Source organism: Pseudophryne corroboree, chromosome 8 (assembly GCF_028390025.1).
Source record: "Pseudophryne corroboree isolate aPseCor3 chromosome 8, aPseCor3.hap2, whole genome shotgun sequence".
NCBI classification, from domain to species: Eukaryota; Metazoa; Chordata; class Amphibia; order Anura; family Myobatrachidae; genus Pseudophryne; species Pseudophryne corroboree.
The window spans coordinates 454,910,085-454,937,080 of NC_086451.1; the positions used below are offsets into that span (position 1 = coordinate 454,910,085).

A 26,996-nucleotide genomic window follows, 5' to 3' on the forward strand; every position below is an offset into this window, starting at 1 on the left:
GCCGGCAGAGGGAGGTCACATGACGCGCTGCCGCCAATCAGTGCAGCCGTAGAATGAGGTCGCTGCACACAAAGGGCCCCAATACTGCAGCAGCAGGTAGGACTCTGTTATCAGAGTGTACAGTAATAGGGAGATATACTGATGTGTGTGCCGGGCTCTTACTGCTTCTGGCACTGCTCACCGGGCAACATGGGGGAATGGGGAGGCTGAGTGTGAGAGCAGGGGCTGCATGTGTGTGCACAGGATGTATATAGTATTACTGGCTTATATATATGTCCCACTACTTCCCTGTATCATTCTGTGATTACTAGTATCTATCTATCTATCTATCTATCTATCTATCTATCTATCTATCTATCTATCTATCTATCTATCTATCGCCATCGTGTGCTAGGTGCAATTATATTGCATTTCTCTGAATAATGGGCATTTGCACAGTACTACTTCTATCCTGTATGTGCTGAGTAATTCTTAATATCTGATCTTTATGTCTCTAGTATACCCTCTTATTACCTTATGTTTCCAGCATTTGTATGCAAGGTCCAAAAACAGTATAATGTTGGACAGAAACATTAAGGGGGTAAAAGTTCAGAACATGGGGTACACACTAACCCACAGGTTCTCAAACTCGGTCCCCAGGACCCCACACGGTCCATGTTTTGCAGGTCACCTGTAGATTTTTAAAATGTGGCAGTTGGGGATATACAGAGCAGCTGCTGGGTGACATGGAAAACGTGAACCATGTGGGGTCTTGAGGACCGAGTTTGAGAACCACTGCACTAACCTATCATACGTAACATTGTAATAAAACCTAACATCATGAGTGGTGGAACTGCCGTGCTGATGGTAGTGTGGATACTATGGCACTTGGAGGCAATGTCAATCTCCCAAGACCCCAGATATATATTCAGAGCAGGCGCTGAGGCCTCCTCTTACCCTACGCGTGAGTGGCACGTGCAAGTATAGCCGAAACGTGACTTCGCTGCTCATGTGCAAGAACTGTGTCACATACTTAGGAAAGCAAAGGCCTCATGAGGGCGGAATAGCATCACCAGGGCTCCCCACATTGGGCTATAGGGTCCACAATGTCAAGTTCACTCGCTATCAGAGAGTGGAGAAGTGGATAATAAGAAACCAATCAGCTTATAGCTAGCATTTATCAAGTGCATTCTATAATATGATAGGTAGAATCTGATTGGTTGCTATGGGATACTTCTGTCCACCCTCTACTCTTAAGAAGACTTAAACTTATTAGCCTAGATTTGCAGAATGTCCTCCCAACATAGGTAAGATGAGAAGTTACACTGTGCACATTGGGGGTAATTCCGAGTTGATCGCAGCAGGAACTTTGATAGCAGTTGGACAAAACCATGGCCCTCATTCCGAGTTGTTCGCTCGTTGCCGAATTTCGCTATATGGCGTTTAGTCGCTTACTGCGCATGCGCTTAGTTATTTTACTCAAAAGTTTGGTATTTTACTCACGGCATTACGAGGAATTTTCTTCGTTCTGGTGATCGTAATGTGATTGACAGGAAGTGGGTGTTTCTGGGCGGAAACTGGCCGTTTTATGGGTGTGTGTGAAAAAACGCTGCCGTTTCTGGGAAAAACGCGGGAGTGGCTGGAGAAACGGGGGAGTGTCTGGGCGAACGCTGGGTGTGTTTGTGACGTCAAACCAGGAACGAAACTGACTGAACTGATCGCAGTGGCAGAGTAAGTCTGGAGCTACTCAGAAACTGCTAAGAAATTTCTAATCGCAATTTTGAGAATCTTTCGTTCGCAATTCTGCTATGCTAAGATACACTCCCAGTAGGCGGCGGCTTAGCGTGTGCAATGCTGCTAAAATCAGCTAGCAAGCGAACAACTCGGAATGAGGGCCCGTGTGCACTGCAGGGGGCAGATGTAACATGTGCAGAGAGACTTAGATTTGGGTGGGGTGTGTTCAATCTGCAATCTAAATTGCAATGTAAAAATAAAGCAGCCAGTATTTACCCTGCACAGAAACAATATAACCCACCCAAATCTAACTCTCTCTGCACATGTTTTTACATCTGCCCCCCCTGCAGTGCACATGGTTTTGCCCAACTGCTAACAAAGTTCCTACTGCGATCAACTCAGAATTACCCCCACTGCCAGGTGCCACAATCCTCTGAGCTTCTCTGTGACATGAGCAGCTGCTGTCACTAGGTCTGACTGGTGGTGAATGTCTTTCAGAGCCATCGCAGGACACCCCGGAGGCGGCGGATGATGGAGATGACCCGAGACAAGAAACACGTGATAGAGAGGATCTTACATCACGCCATAGACATGGTCTTCCTGCTGACCGGAGCGGTGAGATGTGCTGGAGATATGTTACTCGTGGTTTCACCACCTTTTGGAGTTTGTTTGATTGAGGGTATTACCTGTCAGTGTGCTGCTGACTTCATCTTCGTTGAAGTAGTATTACTTTAGACCCCTGAAGAAGGTACAGCGCTTTGGTATGGTCCCTGAGTGGTTATTTGTTCAGTCGTCTTCATCAAGGGAGTCAATTGAGACCGGCTCCTTTCAGTTAAGCTGCCTTGCTCTAGGTGACACAGGGAGACTTCTTCAGACGTATTGTGCTTCTTAAGCCTGAGGAACACACGTTGTAATGAGAGAAATACAGGGACTGTCCTATTTGATTGGTAGATCAGGAGACTTTACTGTTCAGTTGGGCATTTTAAAAGCAACTACGATGTTGTGTTATGTGAAGACACTGACTAGTCTACATCCGCTCCTCGCACACCCTTCTTGTGGTATGTCTGCGGGCCTCCTAAGATCTGCAGTAGAGTTTTATTGATATATCCTAAGAGCCATGGCTCAGAAGCACAAACCGCCAGGCCTGGCTATGTTTCATGAAGACGTTTTGATTTCTCTGTGCTTGGTGTAGATGACTTTACTATAGTCTCCCTCTGAGAACAGATAGGTGAAAGTGCAGCTGATGAAGCTGTTCTATAGGGAATAGCTGGGATCACTCGCAGTTCCCGTTGAAATTCTGGGTTTGTTTTTCGTTTCCAGGATTATTTAACCATGAAGAGAAATGGGGAGCAGGTCCAAGAACATTTCTCCAAGAGCCAGAAGCGTACGGATGACATACAGGAGAAGCCAGACGTGACCACGCTTATGTTGGAGAAGATAGTGGAACACGCCTCCGTTATCATCCATCTGCTGACTGGAGACGTACGTTGGAAAATGTCACAATAGAACAGATTTGTGAAAGGTAGTTTGTAGGCCTTGGCCAACTTGTAGCAGACATACATGTTACATGGAAATTCTATCCATGAGCTAAGATAGATAGATAGATAGATAGATAGATTCTTAGCAAAAGGTGACTTGGCAACATTACCAAATAAACAGAGGTAAAGATATTTTAAAGTTCTGTTTGGCGACACTGGGGGGTCATTCCGAGTTGTTCGCTCGTTATATTTTTCTCGCAACGGAGCGATTAGTCACTAATGCGCATGCGCAATGTCCGCAGTGCGACTGCGCCAAGTAAATTTGCTATGCAGTTAGGTATTTAACTCACGGCATTACGCAGTTTTTTTCTTCGTTCTGGTGATTGACAGGAAGTGGGTGTTTCTGGGCGGAAATTGGCCGTTTTATGGGTGTGTGCGAAAAAACGCTACCGTTTCTGGGAAAAACGCGGGAGTGGCTGGAGAAACGGGGGAGTGTCTGGGCGAACGCTGGGTGTGTTTGTGACGTCAAACCAGGAACGACACTGACTAAACTGATCGCAGATGCCGAGTAAGTCTGGAGCTACTCAGAAACTGCTAAGAAGTGTCTATTCGCAATTTTGCTAATCTTTCGTTCGCAATTTTGATAAGCTAAGATTCACTCCCAGTAGGCGGCGGCTTAGCGTGTGCAAAGCTGCTAAAAGCAGCTTGCGAGCGAACAACTCGGAATGAGGGCCACTGTATGAACTTGGTCTTGTGACCCCTTAAAAACAGAATTTATAAATATGAATCTTAACAAATATTTAATGAATTTATTTTATTATTCAACGTTCATCATAGTTATGGAAACAGGTGGACGATCTATCTTTATCCAATCTCCATTTGGTCATTGGACTTGGTTATACGTGATACAATTTCATGTTGTAAATTATTTTCAGTTTGGTTAGAACCTATAACCAGTTCCTGTCATGTGCAGTGTTTGACATGTGTCCTTGTATACAGGGGTAAAAGTATCATCTGTTGTAAAGGATGAGGAGGTCACTGTAGATTATAAGGGTGTTACTGTATCAGGTTGCCCATTGCTGGTGTAGACTGTTTCTAAACCATCCTGACATGTCCATTAGGAAACCAAGGACTACCGAAGACTCTTGTGTTGTCTACCAAACCGTCTGTTGCTTTCTAGGTCTTCCTGAAGGAGTGGGAGTTTATAGAAGGACGCAAGGAGGTGTTCAAGTTCGTGACGCTGGAGAATAACCGGCTACTTGGATCTCCGGGTAAGAGCTACGGCCACCGTTGCCGTGATATAGGAATTAAACGCAGTCCACATGCGCAGATGTGAGAAGTAAGCTAGACAGGTTGTACAGTGTATCCCACAGGAAAACACTGGAGTCATAGCATGACTTGGGGGTCTGTTCCTGTCTGCGCTGGGCCGCCCCTGCTGTCGGCATTTCCCTGCAGTGGCTTCCTTGCTCTGTGTATATAGCTGCTGTCTGTGTGGCTGGCAGAGCATTAGATTAGTAGATCTGTATGAAATAATATTTCTCTAACGTCCTAGTGGATGCTGGGAACTCCGTAAGGACCATGGGGAATAGACGGGCTCCGCAGGAGACTGGGCACTAAGAAAGATTTAGTACTACTGGTGTGCACTGGCTCCTCCCTCTATGCCCCTCCTCCAGACTTCAGTTAGAATCTGTGCCCGGCCAGAGCTGGGTGCTTTTAGTGAGCTCTCCTGAGCTTGCTAATAAGAAAGTATTTTAGTTAGGTTTTTTATTTTCAGAGAGCTTCTGCTGGCAACAGACTCTCTGCTACGTGGGACTGAGGGGAGAGAAGCAAACCTACTAACTGCGGCTAGGTTGCGCTTCTTAGGCTACTGGACACCATTAGCTCCAGAGGGATCGAACACAGGACCTGACCTTGTCGTCCGTTCCCGGAGCCGCGCCGCCGTCCCCCTCGCAGAGACAGAAGTCAGTAGCCGGCGGGTTGAAGAAAGAAGACGTCGAAATCGGCGGCAGAAGACTCCTGTCTTCATATGAGGTAGCGCGCCATTGCGCCCACACTAACCCACACACTCCGGTCACTGTAGGGCGCAGGGGGGGGGGGCGCCCTGGGCAGCAATTAAGTACCTCCTGGCAAAAGCAGCATATATACAGTTGGACACTGTTATATGCATGAGCCCCCGCCATTAATTTCACACAAAATCGCGGGACAGAAGCCCACCGCTGAGGGGGCGGGGCCTTCTTCCTCAGCACTCACCAGCGCCATTTTCTCTCCACAGCTCCGCTGAGAGGAAGCTCCCCAGGCTCTCCCCTGCAGACTCACGGTAGAAAGGGTAAAAAGAGAGGGGGGGCACATAAATTTAGCGCATTTAATATATATACAGCAGCTACTGGGTAAACACTAAGTTACTGTGTGATTCCTGGGTCATATAGCGCTGGGGTGTGTGCTGGCATACTCTCTCTCTGTCTCTCCAAAAGGCCTTGTGGGGGTCCTGTCCTCATATAGAGCATCCCCTGTGTGTGTGGTGTGTCGGTACGCGTGTGTCGACATGTTTGATGAAGAGGGCTATGTGGAGGCAGAGCAAGTACAGATGAATGACGTGTCTCCGCCGACGGCGCCGACACCTGATTGGATGGATATGTGGAAGGTGTTAAATGATAATGTAAACTCCTTACATAAAAGGTTGGATAAAGCTGATGCCTTGGGACAGTCGGGGTCTCAGCCCATGCCTGATCCTACAGCGCAGAGGCCGTCAGGGTCTCAGAAGCGCCCACTATCCAAAATGGTTGACACAGATATCGACACGGATTCTGACTCCAGTGTCGATGACGATGATGCAAAATTGCAGCCTAAAATGGCTAAAGCCATCCGCTACATGATTATAGCAATGAAGGATGTATTGCACATATCAGAGGTAAACCCTGTCCCTGACAAAAGGGTGTATATGTATGGGGAGAAATAGCAAGAGGTGACTTTTCCCCCTTCACATGAATTAAATGAAATATGTGAAAAAGCGTGGGATTCCCCCGATAAGAAAGTGCTGATTTCCAAAAGGTTACTTATGGCGTACCCTTTCCCGCCAACGGACAGGTTGCGCTGGGAATCCTCCCCTAGGGTAGACAAAGCTCTGACACGCTTGTCTAAGAAGGTGGCCCTGCCGTCACAGGATACGGCCGCCCTAAAGGATCCTGCAGATAGGAAGCAGGAAAGTATCCTGAAGTCTGTTTATACACACTCAGGTACTATACTGAGGCCGGCAATTGCGTCGGCCTGGATGTGTAGTGCTGTAGCAGCATGGACAGATAATCTGTCTGAGGAAATGGATACCTTAGACAAGGATACCATTTTACTGACCCTGGGGCATAAAAGACGCTGTCCTATATATGAGGGATGCCCAGAGGGACATTTGCCTACTGGGCTCTAGAATAAATGTAATGTCAATTTCTGCCAGAAGGGTCTGTGGACTCGGCAATGGACAGGTGATGCCGACTCCAAAAAGCACATGGAGGTGTTACCTTACAAGGGTGAGGAATTGTTTGGGGAGGGTCTCTCGGATCTAGTTTCCACAGCTACGGCTGGGAAGTCAAACTTTTTGCCATATATTCCCTCACAGCCTAAGAAAGCACAGTATTACCAAATGCAGTCCTTTCGATCACAGAGAAGCAAGAAGGTCAGAGGTGCGTCCTTTCTTGCCAGAGGCAGGGGTAGAGGAAAGAAGCTGCACCATACAGCTAGTTCCCAGGAACAGAAGTCCTCCCCGGCTTCCACTAAATCCACCGCATGACGCTGGGGCTCCACAGGTGGAGCCAGGAGCGGTGGGGGCGCATCTCCAAAATTTCAGCCATCAGTGGGTTCGCTCACAGGTGGATCCCTGGGCTATACAGATTGTGTCTCAGGGATACAAGCTGGAATTCGAAGTGATGCCCCCTCGCCGTTACCTCAAATCGGCCCTGCCAGCTTCCCCCATAGAAAGGGAAGTAGTGTTAGCGGCAATTCACAAGTTATATCTCCAGCAGGTGGTGGTGAAGGTTCCCCTCCTTCAACAAGGAAGAGGATACTATTCCACAATGTTTGTGGTACCGAAACCGGACGGTTCGGTCAGACCCATATTGAATTTAAAATCCCTGAACATTTATCTGAAAAGATTCAAGTTCAAAATGGAATCGCTCAGAGCGGTCATTGCAAGCCTGGAAGAGGGGGATTTTATGGTGTCTCTGGACATCAAGGATGCTTACTTGCATGTCCCCATTTATCCACCTCATCAGGAGTACCTAATTCCAGACGTTGCCGTTTGGGCTCTCCATGGCACCGAGAATATTTACCAAGGTAATGGCAGAAATGATGGTGCTCCTTCGAAAGCAAGGAGTCACAATTATCCCATACTTGGACGATCTCCTCATAAAGGCGAGGTCCAGAGAGCAATTGCTAATCAGCGTAGCACACTCTCAGGAAGTGTTGCAACAGCACGGCTGGATTCTGAATATTCCAAAGTCGCAGCTGATTCCTACTACGCGTCTGCCTTTTCTGGGCATGATTCTGGACACGGACCAGAAGAAGGTGTTTCTCCCGGCGGAGAAGGCTCAAGAGCTCGTGACTCTAGTCAGAGACCTCTTAAAACCGAAACAGGTGTCGGTGCATCGCTGCACGCGAGTCCTGGGAAAGATGGTGGCATCATACGAAGCCATTCCCTTTGGCAGGTTCCATGCGAGGATCTTTCAGTGGGATCTGTTGGACAAGTGGTCCGGATCGCATCTTCAGATGCATCGGCTGATCACCCTTTCCCCGAGGGCCAGGGTGTCTCTTCTGTGGTGGCTGCAGAGTGCTCACCTTCTCGAGGGCCGCAGGTTCGGCATACAGGACTGGGTCCTAGTGACCACGGATGCGAGCCTCCGAGGATGGGGGGCAGTCACTCAGGGAAGAAACTTCCAAGGGTTGTGGACAAGTCAGGAGGCTTGTCTGCATATAAATATCCTGGAACTAAGGGCCATATACAACGCCCTGAGTCAAGCGAAGCCTCTGCTTCGCAACCAACCGGTGCTGATTCAGTCAGACAACATCACCGCAGTGGCTCATGTAAACCGCCAGGGCGGCACAAGAAGCAGAGTGGCGATGGCAGAAGCCAGCAGGATTCTTCGTTGGGCGGAGAAACACGTGCAAGCACTGTCAGCAGTGTTCATTCCGGGAGTGGACAACTGGGAAGCAGACTTCCTCAGCAGGCACGACCTCCACCCGGGAGAGTGGGGACTTCATCACGAAGTCTTCACTCAGACTACAAATCGATGGGAACTGCCACAGGTGGACATGATGGCGTACCGTCTCAACAAAAAGCTACAAAGGTATTGCGCCAGGTCAAGAGACCCTCAGGCGATAGCTGTGGACGCCCTGGTAACACCGTGGGTGTTCCAGTCGGTCTATGTGTTTCCTCCTCTTCCTCTCATACCCAGGGTGCTGAGAATAGTAAGAAAAAGAGGAGTGAGAACAATACTCATTGTTCCAGATTGGCCAAGAAGGACTTGGTACCCGGAACTGCAAGAAATGCTCACAAAGGGCCCATGGCCTCTGCCTCTCAGACAGGACCTGTTGCAACAGGGGCCCTGTCTGTTCCAAGACTTACCGCGGCTGCGTTTGACGGCATGGCGGTTGAACGCAGGATCCTAGCGGAAAAAGGCATTCCAGATTATGTTATTCCTACGCTGATAAAGGCTAGAAAGGACGTGACAGCAAAACACTATCACCGTATATGGCGAAAATATGTTGCCTGGTGTGAGGCCAGGAAGGCCCCTACAGAGGAATTCCAGCTGGGCCGGTTCCTGCACTTCCTACAGTCTGGAGTGACTATGGGCCTGAAGTTGGGGTCCATAAAGGTCCAGATTTCGGCCCTATCCATTTTCTTTCAAAAGGAACTGGCTTCTCTTCCTGAAGTTCAGACGTTTGTTAAGGGAGTGCTGCATATTCAGCCCCCTTTTGTGCCACCAGTGGCACCTTGGGATCTCAACGTGGTGTTGGGTTTCCTGAAATCCCACTGGTTTGAGCCACTTAAGACCGTGGAGCTAAAGTATCTCACGTGGAAGGTGGTCATGTTATTGGCCTTAGCTTCGGCTAGGCGTGTGTCAGAATTGGCGGCTTTGTCATGTAAAAGCCCCTATCTGGTTTTCCATATGGACAGGGCAGAATTACGGACTCGTCCGCAATTTCTGCCGAAAGTGGTGTCATCTTTTCATTTGAACCAACCTATTGTGGTGCCTGCGGCTACTCGTGACTTGGAGGATTCCAAGTTGCTTGATGTAGTCAGGGCTTTGAAGATCTATGTAGCCAGGACCTCTGGAGTCAGGAAGACTGACTCGCTGTTTATCCTGTATGCATCCAACAAGCTGGGTTCTCCTGCTTCAAAGCAAACTATTGCTCGCTGGATCTGTAGCACGATTCAGCAGGCTCATTCTGCGGCTGGATTGCCGCATCCAAAATCAGTGAAAGCCCATTCCACAAGGAAGGTGGGCTCTTCTTGGGCGGCTGCCCGAGGGGTCTCGGCATTACAGCTTTGCCGAGCAGCTACTTGGTCGGGTTCAAACACATTTGCTAAGTTCTACAAGTTTGATACCCTGGCTGAGGAGGACCTTGTGTTTGCCCATTCGGTGCTGCAGAGTCATCCGCACTCTCCCGCCCGTTTGGGAGCTTTGGTATAATCCCCATGGTCCTTACGGAGTCCCCAGCATCCACTAGGACGTTAGAGAAAATAAGATTTTACTCACCGGTAAATCTATTTCTCGTAGTCCGTAGTGGATGCTGGGCGCCCGTCCCAAGTGCGGACTTCTTCTGCAATACTTGTATATAGTTATTGCTTAAATAAGGGTTGTGTTATGGTTGCATCAGGTTTGTCTGATGCTCTGTTGTTGTTCATACTGTTGACTGGGTATGTTATCACAAGTTATACGGTGTGATTGGTGTGGCTGGTATGAGTCTTACCCTGGATTCCAAAATCCTTTCCTTGTAATGTCAGCTCTTCCGGGCACAGTTTCCTTAACTGAGGTCTGGAGGAGGGGCATAGAGGGAGGAGCCAGTGCACACCAGTAGTACTAAATCTTTCTTAGAGTGCCCAGTCTCCTGCGGAGCCCGTCTATTCCCCATGGTCCTTACGGAGTCCCCAGCATCCACTACGGACTACGAGAAATAGATTTACCGGTGAGTAAAATCTTATTTTCCGTGTAGCCCTCCATTAAAGTACTACTCACACGGCTACATCCTATTTTTAATATTACACCGAGCAGCCATGGGAGTGGAAATAGACTCTGGGTTACTCACCTGCTACACCTGTAATTTACACAATAACTCCCACTCGCACTTCCCTATCTTTGTGAAATGAAAACGAAGTGGGCAAAAGATTTCGATAGAAAGAAAGTTGTGATATTTTTTATTTAAAATTGTCTCCAATTTCTCTTATGTCCTAGAGGATGCTGGGGTCCACATTAGTACCATGGGGTACAGACAGGCCCACTAGGAGCCATTGGCACTTTAAGAGTTTGAGAGTGTGGGCTGGCTCCTCCCTCTATGCCCCTCCTACCAGACTCAGTTTAGAAAATGTGCCCTGAGAAGCTGGTCACAGCTAGGGGAGCTCTACAGAGCTTCTTTAGTAAAAGTTTATTTTAGAGTTTATTATTTTACAGGGAGGCTGCTGGCAACAGCCTCCCTGCATCGTGGGACTTAAGGGGGGGAGTAGTGTCCGCCCTGCGGGGTCTGAGCCACTATCTCCGCTGACAGGACACTGAGTTCCTGAGGGGATAGAACGTTCCCCGCCACAGGGGATCGCTCACCCCAGCAGCATGCCGCCACCCCCTTACAGAGCCAGAAGATCAGTGGCGAGTGAGTCACCGGCCCCCCTAGCAAGCGGGGAGCTGGTGTGAAGATGGCGGCAACAGGGTATGGAGCGCAGTACTAACTGCGCTCCGGGGCTCAGCGGTACATAGTGTGGCGCTGTGGGGGGCGCCCTGAGCCAGCGCCTACACCCTACACTGGTCACAAAGCCTGTCAGGGTCCCAGGATCGCTGCCAGCATTAATCCTCAGGCCAGTATAATCTTCTGAAGAGCGGGAAGACAGCGCCATTAAGGGGGCGGAGCTTCTCCTCAGAGCGGGCCCAGCAGCGTTCGGCTCCATTTTCCTGCCTGCAGAAACGCTGTCAGTGAAGAGCAGTCCCTCCAGAGCACCTCCAGCTATCTCTTACGGTACTAGGGGGTTGCAGAAGAGAGGGGAGGCTGTATACAGGCTGTGTATCCTATTAAGGTGCACAGTCAGCGCTTGTTGGGGTCTCCCTATACCTTGAAAGTGCTGTGTGGGGGTTGGCTCCAATCTCTGTGTCTCTCTTGCCATTCTTGGGGGTGAAACTCTGTCTATCCTCCCCAGTGTGTGTGTGGAGTGTTTGGTGTCTCCTTTTAGCTATGTCCAGGGACTCTGTGTCATATGCTGAAGAGGATATGTCCTCTCAGGATGATCTCATTCCATGTAATCAGGATTGCACTGTTTTAGCGCAGATACCAGCAAGGTAGCCTGAATGGTTATCCTCTATCAAATCCACGATTTCTCAGATTTCTACTAGGAACAGAACTCTATGACAGTTTGGTCTGGTTCTGTTACTTCAGGGCCCCCCTCTGTAGGTTCCCATAAACATGCTCTTGCCCAGATTATGCAAGATGACACGGATACCGATTCTGACACGGCAGAAGGTGATGGGGATGTGCTCAGGGGGGCCGCATCTCTTGCTAAAGGGGTGCAGTTAATGATAGAGGCTATTACAGATGTGTTGAATATTGCTGATACAACACCTGAACAGGTTGAGGAGGCTTACTTCACTGACAATAAGAAAGCCTCGCTAACCTTCCCTGCGTCCAAAGAATTAAATGCTATTTTTGAAAAAGCCTGGGAAAACCCGGAGAAAAAATTCCAGATCCCTATTAGAGTTCTGGTTGCTTTCCCCTTCCCCGAGGAGGATATAAAGAAATGGGAAAACCCACCCAAAGTGGACGCGTCTGTATCCAGACTCTCGAAAAAAGGTGGTTTCTCCTGTCCCAGGATCTATCGCCTTAAAGGAGCCGGCTGATCGCAAAATTGATACTACGCTCAAATCCATATACACGGTTTCAGGGGCGATACCACGTCCTACTATTGTCTGTGCATGGATTTCCAAAGCTATAGTAAAGTGGTCAGGCACATTATTTGAGGATTTGAATACAATGGATAAAAGTGACGTTGAATTGTTTTTACGTAACATTCAGGATTCTGCAGGATTTATGGTGGAATCCATGAAAGACCTGGGTTCAATGGCTGCAGGAATATCTTCCATGTCTGTCTCAGCTCGCCGAGGCCTATGGCTGCGCCAGTGGTCTGCCGACGCGGAATCCAGGAGAGGAGTGGAGACCCTACCATACACAGGACAGGCTCTCTTTGGGGAAGCGTTGGGTGCGTGGATCTCCACGGCTACAGCGGGTAAGTCACCTTTTCTCCCCTCAGCTGCACCTGCTACGAAGAAACCTTTTTCTTCGGCTACATCACAGTCCTTTCGGGTTGCTAAAACAAGAAAGGCCAAACCGTCCAACACCTTCTTTAGAGGAGGTCGACCAAAATCCAAGAAATCTGCTGCTACAGGTTCCCAGGAACAGAGGCCTGCTTCAGGTATGCCAAAGTCCTCAGCATGACGGTGGACCGCGCTGCCTGGAGGTTGGGCCGGGAGGGCGAGACTCAGACATTGTTAGGCGCCGCGGTCCGGGACTTCCTCCCGGCCCGGCGCCAAGCAACTAGGGACGCCGAGCGCGCTGAGCCGCCGGGTCCCTAGCAACGCTGGGACGCCGTGCGCGCTGAGCCGCCGGCTCCCTAGCAACACTAGGACGCCGGGCGCGCCGAGCCGCCGGGACCCTAGCAACGGGGACGCCACGGACGGACCGCGTTCCCCGTTGCTGGGTTGATTATTTAACTGTGCACACATGTTTTCTGGTCGTGCAGCAAGGCAGCTGCACGACATTCACTGTAATCAGGCTCTGGACTCTGATTGGAGGATTCCCTGCTAAATGCCTTCTCAGTGCCTCACACAGACGCCGGTGATAGTTTCCTGCATGCTGCTCATGTTGGTGAACGTCTGTTCCTGGTCTGCTGTGCCCGGTCATTCCAGTCCTCTGAGTTCCTGAGTCTTGGTGTTTGTCATCTCATCCCAAGGAGTTCTCCTGGTCCTCATTTACCTGTGACAGTCTTTAGAGGATCTAGTTTGGTTTCGTGAGTGGCGGCTCTGCCGCGTGCTGCGGCCTAGGCCGCTTAATATTGTGTTCTGGTTTTGGAGCATTTGCGGAGGTATCCGCTTCCACAGTCCTCTCCGGTACTCGGCGGTGCCGTGTAGGAGAGTGGACAAGTGGAGTATTTTGGTTGTTCTTTTCCCTGGCGGTAATCCGCGCATACTTTAGTTTTAGGTTTGTTAGTAGCCCCTGGCCTTGTTGTTTAGTTAGAGGGCCCCTTGTTATCACCCTGTCTCGGTTCACTCTTTGTCTCTCATTAAGACCTGAGGGGGCATCACAGTTGGGCAGACGTAATCCGCCCTTCAAACGCAGCTGCCATGGGCCCAAGCAACCATAGTCTTGCAAGAGTGTACTGACAGCACGGGCGAGACAACGGAGATAGGGTGCCAGGGGCTATTCCCATTCCTTTCCCCTTTCCCAGCATTACGTTCTGGCATTCAGGTCCTTTCATATAAGATCACCCCAGACCTGAGTATTAGAATCATAACATTATCACCGGCCCAAAAACTTTAAAAAAAAAAAGAGGGGTTTTAAATTTTTTCCCATTCAGTTTTGGTAAGGGTTTACCGGCTTCATGAATCCGGCAGGGTTAGGACCAAATCCCGGTCAGCTTTTAGTTAACCAAATTCAAGAACTTACTCAGATGGTTCAGGACCTTTCTCTTCGGGTGAGATCACAGGAAGATCTTTTGCGAGCCTCCCCGAGGGTGGTTCCAGAATCAAAGATGCATTTACCCGACCGTTTTTCGGGTAACCGAAAAGATTTTTTTAATTTTAAAGAAGCTTGTAAGCTATATTTTCGTTTAAGGCCTAGTTCCTCTGGTACTGAATCTCAGCGGGTTGGGATTATTATGTCGTTACTCCAGGGGGATCCACAGACCTGGGCGTTTGGGTTAAAAGCTGAAGATCCTGCTTTGTTATCTGTAGACGCCTTTTTTAAATCATTAGGTCTGTTGTATGATGACCCAGATAGAGAGGCGTCAGCTGAGAGTCACCTGCGTGCTCTCAAACAAGGTAAAAATCCAGCAGAGGTGTATTGTACCGAATTTCGCCGCTGGTCGAACGACTGTGGCTGGAATGACCCGGCCCTGCGCAGTCAGTTTCGCCTCGGTTTATCTGAACTTATTAAAGACAGTCTCCTCCAGTACCCCGCTCCTGAGACTCTCGATAAACTCATGGAGCTTGCTATAAAAATAGATTGTCGTCTCCGAGAGCGGAGGGCTGAAAGAGGAACAACTGTTAGGCCTAGTCCTTGTGTTTATACCTTTCCAGAGGACGTCGAGGAGCCCATGCAGATGGGTCTCTCCCGGCTGTCCCCAGAGGAAAGAACCAGAAGATTAAGTTCTGGTCTTTGTTTGTACTGTGGTGGTAAGGGACATATTGCTCGCAACTGCCCGAACAAGTCGGGAAACGCTCTGACCAAGTGAATTGTGAGGGGGTTCACTTAGGTCTGCAGCTTATCTCCTCAAATGACTCTCTCTTAGTCCCTGTTAAGATTTCCTTTGGCAGCCTCAGTTCATTGGTGTCGGCCTTTGTCGACAGTGGAGCTGCAGGATTTTATGGATTTAACTTGGGCTAAGGCCTTAGGCATTCCACAGATACCGTTGGATAAACGTATCACCATGCACGGGTTAGATGGGGGTCCGCTTTCCAATGGGATAATTACTCACCGCACACCTCCAGTATTACTTACAGTAGGACCCTTACATTCTGAAGATATAGAATTCTACCTTACACATTGTTCGGCAGTTCCTGTAGTTTTGGGTCACCCTTGGCTTGCCTTTCATAAACCCACCATTGATTGGCGGTCCGGGGAGATTTCTCAATGGGGTCCTTTTTGTGTTAAGGAATGTATTTCTTTTCCAGTCCGGGTTGCAGCAATCGTCCCAGAGCTTATTCCTGTGGAATATCAGGATTTTGCCGATGTGTTCTCCAAAGGCAATGCGTACATTCTGCCTCCCCATCGGTCCTACGATTGTGCAATTGAGTTAGTACCAGGTGCCACTTTGCCTAAGGGGAGATTATATGCCCTGTCCGGGCCAGAAACCACGGCCATGAATAATTACATTCAGGAAAGCCTTAAAAAAGGTTTTATTAGGCCTTCAAAATCTCCGTTGAGTGCAGGATTTTTCTTTGTTGAGAAAAAAGATGGGTCACTTAGACCATGTATTGATTTTAGGGCTCTGAATAAGATCTCTGTGAAATCTATCTACCTATCTACCTATCCTTTGCCATTAATTTCAGTGCTTTTTGATCAGTTACGCTCCGCCGTGATCTTTTCGAAAATTGATCTTAGGGGAGCTTACAACCTCATCCGAATAAAATCTGGGGATGAGTGGAAGACGGCTTTCAGCACTCAGTCGGGTCACTATGAATACCTGGTGATGCCGTTCGGCCTGTCAAATGCTCCAGCGGTTTTTCAAGACCTCATTAACGATGTTCTCCGTGACTTCCTTGGGAAGTTCGTGGTCGTTTATCTTGACGACATTTTGATATACTCTGAGTCTATGGAACAACATGTTACCCAGGTGCGTCTGGTTCTTCAAAAATTACGAGAGAATCATTTATATGCCAAGCTTGAGAAGTGTGATTTTCACATCACGGAGGTGGCTTTCTTGGGGTACATTATTTCTCCCCAGGGATTTTTCATGGAACCGAAAAAACTCCAGGCCATCCTTAATTGGGCGCAACCCACTAATTTAAAGGAAATTCAGCGCTTTTTAGGGTTTGCTAATTATTATAGGCGGTTCATTCATACTTTTTCTGACCTGGTCGCTCCCATAGTAGCTTTGACTAAAAAAAGAGCAGATCCCTCCAATTGGTCGCTTAAAGCTGAGTTAGCCTTCCGGGCCTTGAAGCAGGCCTTTGTCTCAGCTCCTGTCCTCAGACATCCTAATCCGGAGCTTCCCTTTATTGTGGAGGTTGATGCCTCAGAGGTTGGAGTGGGGGCTATCCTTTCTCAGGAAGATCCGGAGTCTCAGGAGTTACATCCTTGTGCCTTCATGTCCAGGAAATTCTCCGCTGAATCCAACTATGACGTTGGTAATCGGGAATTACTGGCAGTAAAATGGGCTTTCGAGGAATGAAGGCATTGGCTGGAGGGAGCTAGGCATACTATTACTGTTTTTACTGACCATAAGAACCTGCAATATATTGAATCAGCTAAACGGCTTAATGCTCGGCAGGCACGTTGGGCATTGTTTTTTACTCGTTTCAGGTTTATAATCACCTTCAGGCCTGGTTCCAAGAATACGAAAGCTGATGCCCTGTCACGTTGCTTTCTTCCAGTTCACAATAGCAATCCTGTTACTACCCCCATAGTTCCATCTTCAGTCATCCGGGCAGGCCTCACACAGGATTTATTTACTCAGTTAAACCAGCTTCAACACCAAGCTCCTAGACTTACTCCTGCTGGTCGTCTTTTTGTCCCTGAATTTTTGAGAGGCACTGTTTTAACTGAGTTTCATGACAACAAAGTCTCGGGGCATCCGGGTATCACTAAGACCTTGGAGTTAGTCTCTCGCTCAGTGTGGTGGCCTAGTCTTTCTAAAGACGTTAAGGAATTCGTCCATTCCTGTCAGGTTTGTGCACAGCATAAGGTTCCTCGTTCGTTGCCTATCGGGCAACTTATGCCTTTAGCCGTTCCTCTCAGGCCATGGTCTCATATTTCCATGGATTTCGTGGTGGACCTTCCCCTTTCAGCCGGATTGCGAGTCATTTGGGTGGTAGTGGACCGTTTTAGTAAAATGGCTCATTTCATTGCTCTTCCCCGATTACCCTCTGCTCAAGGGTTGGCAGTTTTGTTCCTCCGCCATGTGTTCAGGCTCCATGGTTTGCCCACTGATGTTGTCTCTGATCGGGGTCCACAATTTATCGCACAATTCTGGAAACGTTTTTGTGCCTCTTTGAGGATGAAACTGTCTTTAACATCGGGTTACCATCCACAGTCTAACGGGCAAACCGAACGAGTCAACCAGTCATTAAAACAGTACTTACGCTTGTATTCGGCCAAACTCCAGAATGATTGGTCCGAGTTTCTTCCTTTGCTTATAATAACTCTTGTCATTCTTCCACCAAGGAGTCCCCATTCTTTTCAGTCTTTGGTTTTCATCCTAGAGCCAACTCTTTTTTCCATCATTCTCCAGTTTCCTCGTTGACCTTAACCTCCCATCTCAGAGCAATTTGGAGAAAAGTGCACCTTGCCCTCAGAAAAGCGGCCTTCCGAGAAAAAAAAATTTCTGATAGGCTCCGACGTCCTTGCACTTTTAAGGTGGGAGATAAGGTATGGTTGTCAACTCGCAACATCAAGCTTCGACAACCCCCGGCTAGACTGGGACCCAAATTTATTGGATTGTTTCTTATCATTAAGAAGGTCAACCCAGTTGCTTTTCGGCTACGCTTGCCAAGATCTCTCAGAATTGGGAATACTTTCCATTGTTCCCTGTTGAAACAATATGTTTCTTCCAGCAGATTTCCTCGGAGGACCTCCCAGGGTAGATCTCCAGTGGATGTGCAGGGACAACAGGAGTTCTTGGTAGAGAAGGTGTTAGATTCAAAAGTTTCCCGGGGCCGGCTTTCTTTTTTGGTTCACTGGAAAGGCTATGGTCCGGAGGAAAGGTCTTGGGTCTTGGATAAAGATCTACATGCCCCTAAACTCAAGAGATTATTCTTTCAGGAATTTCCTCAGAAACCTGGCTTTAGGGGTCTGTTGACCCCTCCTCAAGGGGGGGGGTACTGTTAGGCGCCGCGGTCCGGGACTTCCTCCCGGCCCGGCGCCTAGCAACTAGGGACGCCGAGCGCGCTGAGCCGCCGGGTCCCTAGCAACGCTGGGACGCCGTGCGCGCTGAGCCGCCGGCTCCCTAGCAACGCTAGGACGCCGGGCGCGCCGAGCCGCCGGGACCCTAGCAACGGGGACGCCACGGACGGACCGCGTTCCCCGTTGCTGGGTTGATTATTTAACTGTGCACACATGTTTTCTGGTCGTGCAGCAAGGCAGCTGCACGACATTCATTGTAATCAGGCTCTGGACTCTGATTGGAGGATTCCCTGCTAAATACCTTCTCAGTGCCTCACACAGACGCCGGTGATAGTTTCCTGCATGCTGCTCATGTTGGTGAACGTCTGTTCCTGGTCTGCTGTGCCCGGTCATTCCAGTCCTCTGAGTTCCTGAGTCTTGGTGTTTGTCATCTCATCCCAAGGAGTTCTCCTGGTTCTCATTTACCTGTGACAGTCTTTAGAGGATCTAGTTTGGTTTCGTGAGTGGCGGCTCTGCCGCGTGCTGCGGCCTAGGCCGCTTAATATTGTGTTCTGGTTTTGGAGCATTTGCGGAGGTATCCGCTTCCACAGTCCTCTCCGGAACTCGGCGGTGCCGTGTAGGAGAGTGGACAAGTGGAGTATTTTGGTTGTTCTTTTCCCTGGCGGTAATCCGCGCATACTTTAGTTTTAGGTTTGTTAGTAGCCCCTGGCCTTGTTGTTTAGTTAGAGGGCCCCTTGTTATCACCCTGTCTCGGTTCACTCTTTGTCTCTCATTAAGACCTGAGGGGGCATCGGAGTTGGGCAGACGTAATCCGCCCTTCAAACGCGGCTGCCATGGGCCCAAGCAACCATAGTCTCGCAAGAGTGTACTGACAGCACGGGCGAGACAACGGAGATAGGGCGCCAGGGGCTATTCCCATTCCTTTCCCCTTTCCCAGCATTACGTTCTGGCATTCAGGTCCTTTCATATAAGATTACCCCAGACCTGAGTATTAGAATCATAACAGTCATTTCAGTCACGTCTGGGTGTCGTCCGGCCTGGATCCCTGGGTTCAAGATATTGTGTCCCAGGGGTACCGGCTGGAGTTTCAAGATCTCCCGCCTCACCGGTTCTTCAAATCAGGCTTGTCAGCTTTGCTGGCAGACAGGGCTACCCTACAGGGAGCCATCCAGAAGTTGGTGGAGGCACAGGTTATTGTACCAATTCCTCCCCAGATGCAAAACCAGGGTTACTATTCGAACCTTTTCGTGATACGGAACCCGGATAGTTCGGTCAGGCCCATTCTGAACTTAAAATCGCTAAACCCCTTTCTGAGGGAGTTCATGTTCAAAATGGAGTCTCTAAGGGCGGTGATATCAGGTCTGGAGGAGGAGGAGGAATTCCTGGTATCACTGGATATCAAGGATGCGTACCTCCACATTCCGATTTGCGCGCCGCATCAAGCTTATCTACTATTCGCACTGTTGGACTGTCATTTTCAATTCCAGGCCCTGCCATTCGGCCTCTCCACAGCACCGAGGGTATTCACCAAGGTGATGGCGGAAATTATGGTTCTACTCCGCAGACAAGGGGTGAACATAATTCCATATCTGGACGATCTGCTGATAAAGGCATCGTCCAGGGAGAATCTGTTACAGTCCATAGCTCTCACGACACAGCTTCTCAGGGAACATGGTTGGATCCTGAATCTTCCAAAATCACATTTGGAACCTACCAGGAGGTTGTCATTTTTGGGAATGATCCTCGACACGGAAGTGCAGAGGGTGTTTCTTCCAGAGGAAAAAGCGTTGGTGATACAAACAATGGTCCGGGATGTCCTGAAGCCAGCCCGGGTGTCAGTTCATCAGTGCATTCGCCTTCTGGGAAAGATGGTGGCCTCTTACGAGGCTCTGCAGTACGGGAGATTTCATGCTCGGTCCTTCCAACTGGATCTCCTGGACAAATGGTCGGGATCTCAACTACACATGCACCAGAGAATACGTCTGTCGCCAAAGGCAAGGATCTCACTCCTCTGGTGGCTGCAATTGCCTCACCTTTTGGAGGGCCGCAGGTACGGGATTCAGGACTGGATCCTTCTAACCACGTATGCTAGTCTCCGGTTCTGGGGCACAGTCACTCAAGGGGAAACCTTCCAAGGAAGGTGGTCAAGTCTGGAAGCCGGCCTGCTGATAAACATTCTGGAACTAAGAGCCGTCTACAACAGTCTTCTTCAAGTGGCCCATCTTCTGAGAAATCGGGCCATTCAAGTGCAGTCGGACAATGTAACGACAGTGTCTTACATAAACCGACAGGGCGGAACGAAGAGCAGATCTGCAATGTCAGAGGTAACAGGAATCATCCTCTGGGCAGAAAAACACGCGTTGGCGCTGTCAGCAATCTTCATTCCGGGAGTAGACAATTGGGAAGCGGACTTCCTCAGCAGACATGATCTCCATCCAAGGGAGTGGGGACTCCATCCGGAGGTGTTCATGGAGGTTACGGATCTTTTGGGTGTACCTCAAATAGACATGATGGCCTCTCATCTCAACAAGAAGCTTCGGCGGTATTGTTCCAGGTCGGGGGACCCACAAACCGTGGTGGTGGATGCCCTAGTGACTCCGTGGGTGTTCCAGTCGGTGTACGTGTTTCCTCCACTTTCACTCATTCAAAGAGTTCTAAAACTCATAAGGAGAACAAAAGTTCAGGCAATCCTCATTGCTCCAGACTGGCCACGAAGGGCTTGGCACGCAGATTTTCTGGATCTACTGCTAGAAAAGCCGAGGCCTCTTCCTCTTCGGGAGGACCTGCTGCAGCAGGGGCCGTTCGCTTATCAAGACTTGCCGCGGCTACGTTTGGCGGCATGGAGGTTGAACGCCAGATACTAGCTTTGGAAGGGCATTCCGAACAAAGTCATTCCTACCCTGACACAGGCTGGGAAAGGAGTAACGTCTAAACATTACTCTCGCATTTGGAAAAAATATGTGTCCTGGTGTGAATCCAAGAGGTTTCCTATGGTGGAGTTTCAACTTGGACGGTTTCTCCTCTTCCTCCAAGCAGGTGTGGATATGGGCCTGAGATTAGGTTCCGTAAAGCTCCAGATTTCGGCCCTATCCATTTTCTTTCAGAAACAGTTGGCTGCCTTCCCTGAGGTTCAGACCTTTTGAAGGGAGTTCTGCACATCCAGCCTCCCTTTGTGCCACCTACGGCGCCCTGGGATCTTAACGTGGTGTTGCAGTTCCTCCAGTCGGACTGGTTTGAGCATCTACAGAAGGTTGAGGTCAAGTTTCTCACGTGGAAGGCTGTCACTTTGTTGGCCTTGGCTTCTGCTAGACGTGTGTCGGAGTTGGGGGCTTTGTCATGTAAAAGCCCTTACTTGATCTTCCATGAAGATAGAGCTGAGCTCAGGACACGTCCGCAGTTCCTTCCGAAGGTTGTGTTGGCATTTCATATCAACCAACCTATTGTGGTGCCAGTTGCTACTGACTCCCCAATTTCATCAAAGTCCTTGGATGTTGTACGGGCTCTGAAAATCTATGTGAAGAGGACTGCTCGTCACAGAAAATCGGACTCTCTACTTGTCCTGTATGATCCCAAGAAAATTGGGTGTCCTGCTTCTAAGCAGACGATCTCTCGCTGGATCAGGTTCACTATCCAGCATGCGTATTCTACGGCAGGCCTGCCGTGTCCTACGTCTGTTAAGGCCCACTCTACTCGTAAGGTGGGTTCTTCCTGGGCGGCTGCCCAGGGTGTCTCAGCTTTACAACTATGCCGAGCGGCTACTTGGTCGGGGTCGAATACGTTCGCAAAGTTCTACAAGTTTGATACTTTGGCCTCTGAGGACCTGAAGTTTGGTCAGTCAGTTCTGCAGGAGCCTCCGCGCTCTCCCTCCCGTTCTGGGAGCTTTGGTACATCCCCATGGTACCAATGTGGACCCCAGCATCCTCTAGGACAGGCATGTCCAACCTGCGGCCCTCCAGCTGTTGAGAAACTACACATCCCAGCATGCCCTGACACAGCTTTAGCATTCTCTGACAGCAAAACAGTGTCAGGGCATGCTGGGATATGTAGTTTCACAACAGCTGGAGGGCCGCAGGTTGGACATGCCTGCTCTAGGACGTAAGAGAAAATAGGATTTTAATTACCTATTGGTAAATCCTTTTCTCGTAGTCCGTAGAGGATGCTGGGAGCCCACCCAGCGCTTCCTGATCCTGCAGTGGTTGCTTAGTTCAGTACTGCTTAGTTCTTGGTAAGTAATATTGTTCAGCCGTTGCTGATGTCTCAAACTAGTTAGCTTGGTTTGCCTTGTGTGTGAGCTGGTGTGAATCTCGCCACTATCTGTGTAAAATCCTTCTCTCGAAGATGTCCGTCTCCTCAGGCACAGTTTCTAGACTGAGTCTGGTAGGAAGGGCATAGAGGGAGGAGCCAGCCCACACTCTCAACTCTTAAAGTGCCAATGGCTCCTAGTGGACCCATCTATACCCCATGGTACTAATGTGGACCCCAGCATCCTCTACGGACTACGAGAAAAGGATTTACCGGTAGGTAATTAAAATTCTATTTTAAATGGTATTTACATCTGATTGTTAATTGGCCATGATATCTTCACAGATCCAATTACCTGCGCGCTGTCACCTGTCACGCAGGCAGCTCTCTGTTGATTGGCTAGAGCCTATTCCTACGTCAATGATGTCATATTTCCTGGTGAAGCAATAAGCCTCTTTATCATAGTCATTAATTGAGTTCACGGATTGGCTGCCTTCACCTCGCAGAAGATTAACGGCCTTTAATCGGGAGAAAATAAGTGTACTTCTTAATAAGGCAAATTAATGGTCTGCATACTCGTGGTTTCATTTACAGCATGGCGGCCTTCGCTGTATGTGGGGGACAAACCCGCTTTAATTTTGATATCTGGTGATCTGGCAATTACATGTTTTGTGAGATGCGTGTGAGCCCAGGCATGGAATAGTGGAAGTTTTATAGGTTGGTTAAGTTTTAATCTTGGCTGTAAAGGAAACCAGTGCATTGACTGGAATAGAACATAGTTACATCAGAGTTATGCAATAACATATTTATTCCCTCTCTGCAGACAGTGAGGCCTGGCTACCAGTGGAAGGTCCATTTCACAACCATCACCCTACAAAAGGCTGGTTTACCAAAGATATAATTAGTGAAAAGAGAACTGCAGCCCAGAACAGGACAATCACCCTGAAGAAATCAGCGGTGGAGCTAGAGTGTGAGAGACGGAACCCAGCCGACTCTAGGTCTAAACGCAACCAGTTTGTTTCCAGTATTGGTGATAGCGACGCTTCTGAGATCATCATTAAAGAAGAAGCCATGGGCGATGAAGGCGAGAACGCTCTGGATCACTGTGCAGACGAAACGCAGCAGAAAATCTATGAAAATCACCGAGACTTTGTTTGCTCTATAAGCGGCCAAATAATCTCCTCTAACTCTCATTTGGTCATCCATCAGAACAGACGGAGGAAGGAAGGAGGGCATGTGTGTGGGGAGTGTGGGAAAGTCTTTTCTCGGAATCTGCACCTCACCATCCACCAACGGACCCACACCGGAGAAAGGCCGTATGGGTGCAAGGAATGCGGCAAGCGTTTTACCTCCAGCTCCCACCTTGTGAGCCACCAGAAAACCCACACGGGAGAGAGGCCGTTTGTCTGCGGCAGCTGCGGGAAACGTTACACCCGCAGGTCGAACCTTGTTAGTCACCAGCGGACCCACACTGGGGAGCGGCCGTTTGTGTGCAGTGACTGTGGCAAAAGCTTCACCCACCGATCACACTATGTGGATCACCGCAAAATGCACACGAACGGTGGTGCACATATCTGCTCTGACTGCGGGAAGTCTTTTACCCGTAGCCTCCACCTCGCCATTCATAAGAGAAGCCACACGGGAGAGAGACCTTTTGCTTGCACTGTGTGCGGTAAGAGTTTTGTCTGCAGTTCGCACCTTGCCAGTCACCAGATGATACACTCTGGGGAAAAGCCGTACTCGTGCGGAACGTGCAGGAAGAAATTCACCTACAGGTCAAATCTTGTGATGCACCAGAAGACACACGCCGGGTAGCAGAGATACCAGTAGATTTCAGTTCAGACCACGGAATGCCACAGGCGTGTCCAATACAATATTTCAAAATAATACATTATTCAAATGAGCTTTTCAACATCAGTGATATATTCCTATTGACTACACTTTATTGCAGGCTTGGCCAGCCTCGGACTCTCCAGCTAATGTGAAACTGCAAGTACCAGCATGCCCTGCCACAGTTAGGGAATGCTAAAACGTTGGCAGGCATGCTGGGATTTGTAGTTTCACAACAGCTGGAGAGCCACAGGTTGGCCAGGCTTGCTTTATTGTATTAGGGGGAAAAAACACAAATATGTATAATATTAAACCTCCACGGGCATTAACACATGACTTCAGTATTGGGCAATAAAACACACATTTACTTTCCATTCTCTGCTTTTGCAGATAACAATCTCATTCTCAGGTTTAAGAGGAAACAAAGTACTAGATGGGCCAAGGGGTTCTTATCTTCCGGCAAGATCTATGTTTATGTCTTATGAGGAAACAAAGGTATTTTGGGGCCCATTTATCAACGAGTGATAAAACGCGTGAATGATAAAACTCGTTGCGTATGATGGTGCTCCAGCCAACCAGCTCCCAACTGTCATTTTTCACACACATGACCGTTGAGAGCTGAACACGACAGTTGGGAGCTGATTGGCTGGAGCGCCATTTATCATATGCAACAAGTTTTATCACTGGTTGATAAATGAGCCGCTTTGTGTTAACAGAGTGTGTTAGCAATTTGCAGAGTTCTGCACTTACCCTATGAGCAACTAAATAGTTTTCTCAGGAAATTAAATGAATTGATATCCAAAGGAAGAAGTCGTACAACTGTTCTCAACGTTAGTTATTCTGTACATTGTTTTGGTGTTTTTATTGTCATTTTGTATCTATAAAACCAAAGAAATTTGAGAGAGACATGTCCAGCATCTAAAGTCTGAGAATGGGCCACAGTCTGAAGTTACACGTACACGTACAATATATAACACGAGGTGTAAGTGCTACTTCCTGGTTATTTAAACCCATTGACGTCCACCTGTCTGGAACAGTACAAAATGTAGTCCGATGGTTTTGACAGCTCTTTTCGTTTCATATGTTTAGAATGCTAAAATCAGCTTTTCATCTTTCCTGTCTGGCTGATAACAGAAATGTGTTTGTGTATTCCTCACACGTTTCTAAAAGACTGGACCTTTCCGGTTATGCCGATGAGACCGGACAACTGTCGTGCGATCCCGCTAATGACTAGTTAGGCAATAGGAAGTTTTTAATTAGATTAAATGGGTCATCATTGGGGTGAAAAAAGTGGGCCAAAACTACCCCAAAACAATTTTTTTTAGATATATTTGTATGCACCCCAAATGTAACTAAATAATTTAAATTTAAAACCAATTTAAAAAAAAATCTTTTTCTTAATTTTTTTTTTTTACAAACTTTTTAATTGGGTTCAAATGACATCAAAATAAGCGTTTTTGTTTTTTTTAGGCCACCCAAATTTAAAATATTTAAATTATTTTTTTTAAAGTGGTCTCTTTCAACTTTTTCATTTTATTATTTTTTATTTTATTTCATTAAATGAAAAAAGTTTGCTGTTTTTTATAAATTTAAAAAAAATGTTTTTAAAATATGTTCAATTCAGCCATTGTAAACATCTTTAAAGCTCATATTTTTTTTATTTTTAATTTTGGGACAGTGCTTAAAATCTATTATTTTTTTACTGATGTACTCGCCCCTGCTGGTTTCTGTACCATATGATTCAAACATATCTGACGACAGTGATGCATTTGTCAGTGTTTTTAGCAAATGTTCACTAGCAATAATTATTGTTACAGAGAGTAGAAGCTGTAAGACAAGCTACAAGGATCAGTTTTTCTCATGTCTCCATTTTTGGAAATATCTCTTCTTTTATTTTAAAACAATTGTCTAACTATCTATTCTCCTTAATGGAATAAGGAAACATGTCTTCGGCTCACAGCAGAATAAATTATGTTCATTCATTAGATAATCAGCGTGAATATATTTGGCATTCCCGGTGCTATCTCTATACAAATACTGCCTTTTTTATTTTCATGGTTTTTTGTTTAAATAAAAAATAAGCTTTTAATCTTACTTAATTGTTCTTCCAGTGTTTCTCAAAAATTGACTAAATACTAACAAATGTTTTACGCAGGATTTCTGAACATCACAATGAAGGAAAAGTGTATTGCCAAATTGTTCAACGTAAATTTCTTGGGCCGTTGTACATGGATTATTTTGCTGTAATATTATCTTGTACCTGTGTCTAATATGCTATTTTTTTTTTAATGAAACATAAAGAGCGGAAGTCACACAAACTACGTTGTTTTTTTAGCTTTTTAAAAAACTAAAAGTGTTACGAATCTTCTTAATTCCGTTATATTCACGAAGAAGGTTATTAAATAAATATGTTAATTTGTGTTTAAACAACTTGTAAAAGAGAAAAGTAAATATTTTATTTATAACATGGAACTTTAAATATTTGTTCAATATGTGTATTTTTTTATCGCCCTGTCAGTTTTTCTTTAATAAAATTGTGAAAATATGAAAAAGTTATATATTTCTTTTTCATCCAAATATAAAATAAATTCCTTATAAACAGCTGCACAGTCGGGTGTGATACAGGATCCCGGCAGTCACAGGGCCGACACCGGCATCCCAACAATTAGAATGCTGACGGGGGCAGGGTAATTATTATTTGCCTAGCCCATA

At 47.6% G+C, this 26,996-nt stretch overlaps 1 protein-coding gene across 1 annotated transcript; it reads left to right on the forward strand.

The window, feature by feature from the left end:
* LOC134949618 (zinc finger protein 391-like) lies at positions 1–26,774 on the forward strand. The gene is made up of 5 exons (XM_063938316.1): positions 1–96; positions 2,212–2,328; positions 3,034–3,195; positions 4,372–4,462; positions 23,278–26,774. The coding sequence occupies exons 2-5, from the start codon at positions 2,242–2,244 to the stop codon at positions 24,267–24,269; spliced, it is 1,332 nt and encodes a 443-aa protein (XP_063794386.1). The 5' UTR covers positions 1–96; positions 2,212–2,241; the 3' UTR covers positions 24,270–26,774.
* The last annotated feature ends 222 nt before the right edge of the window (positions 26,775–26,996 follow it).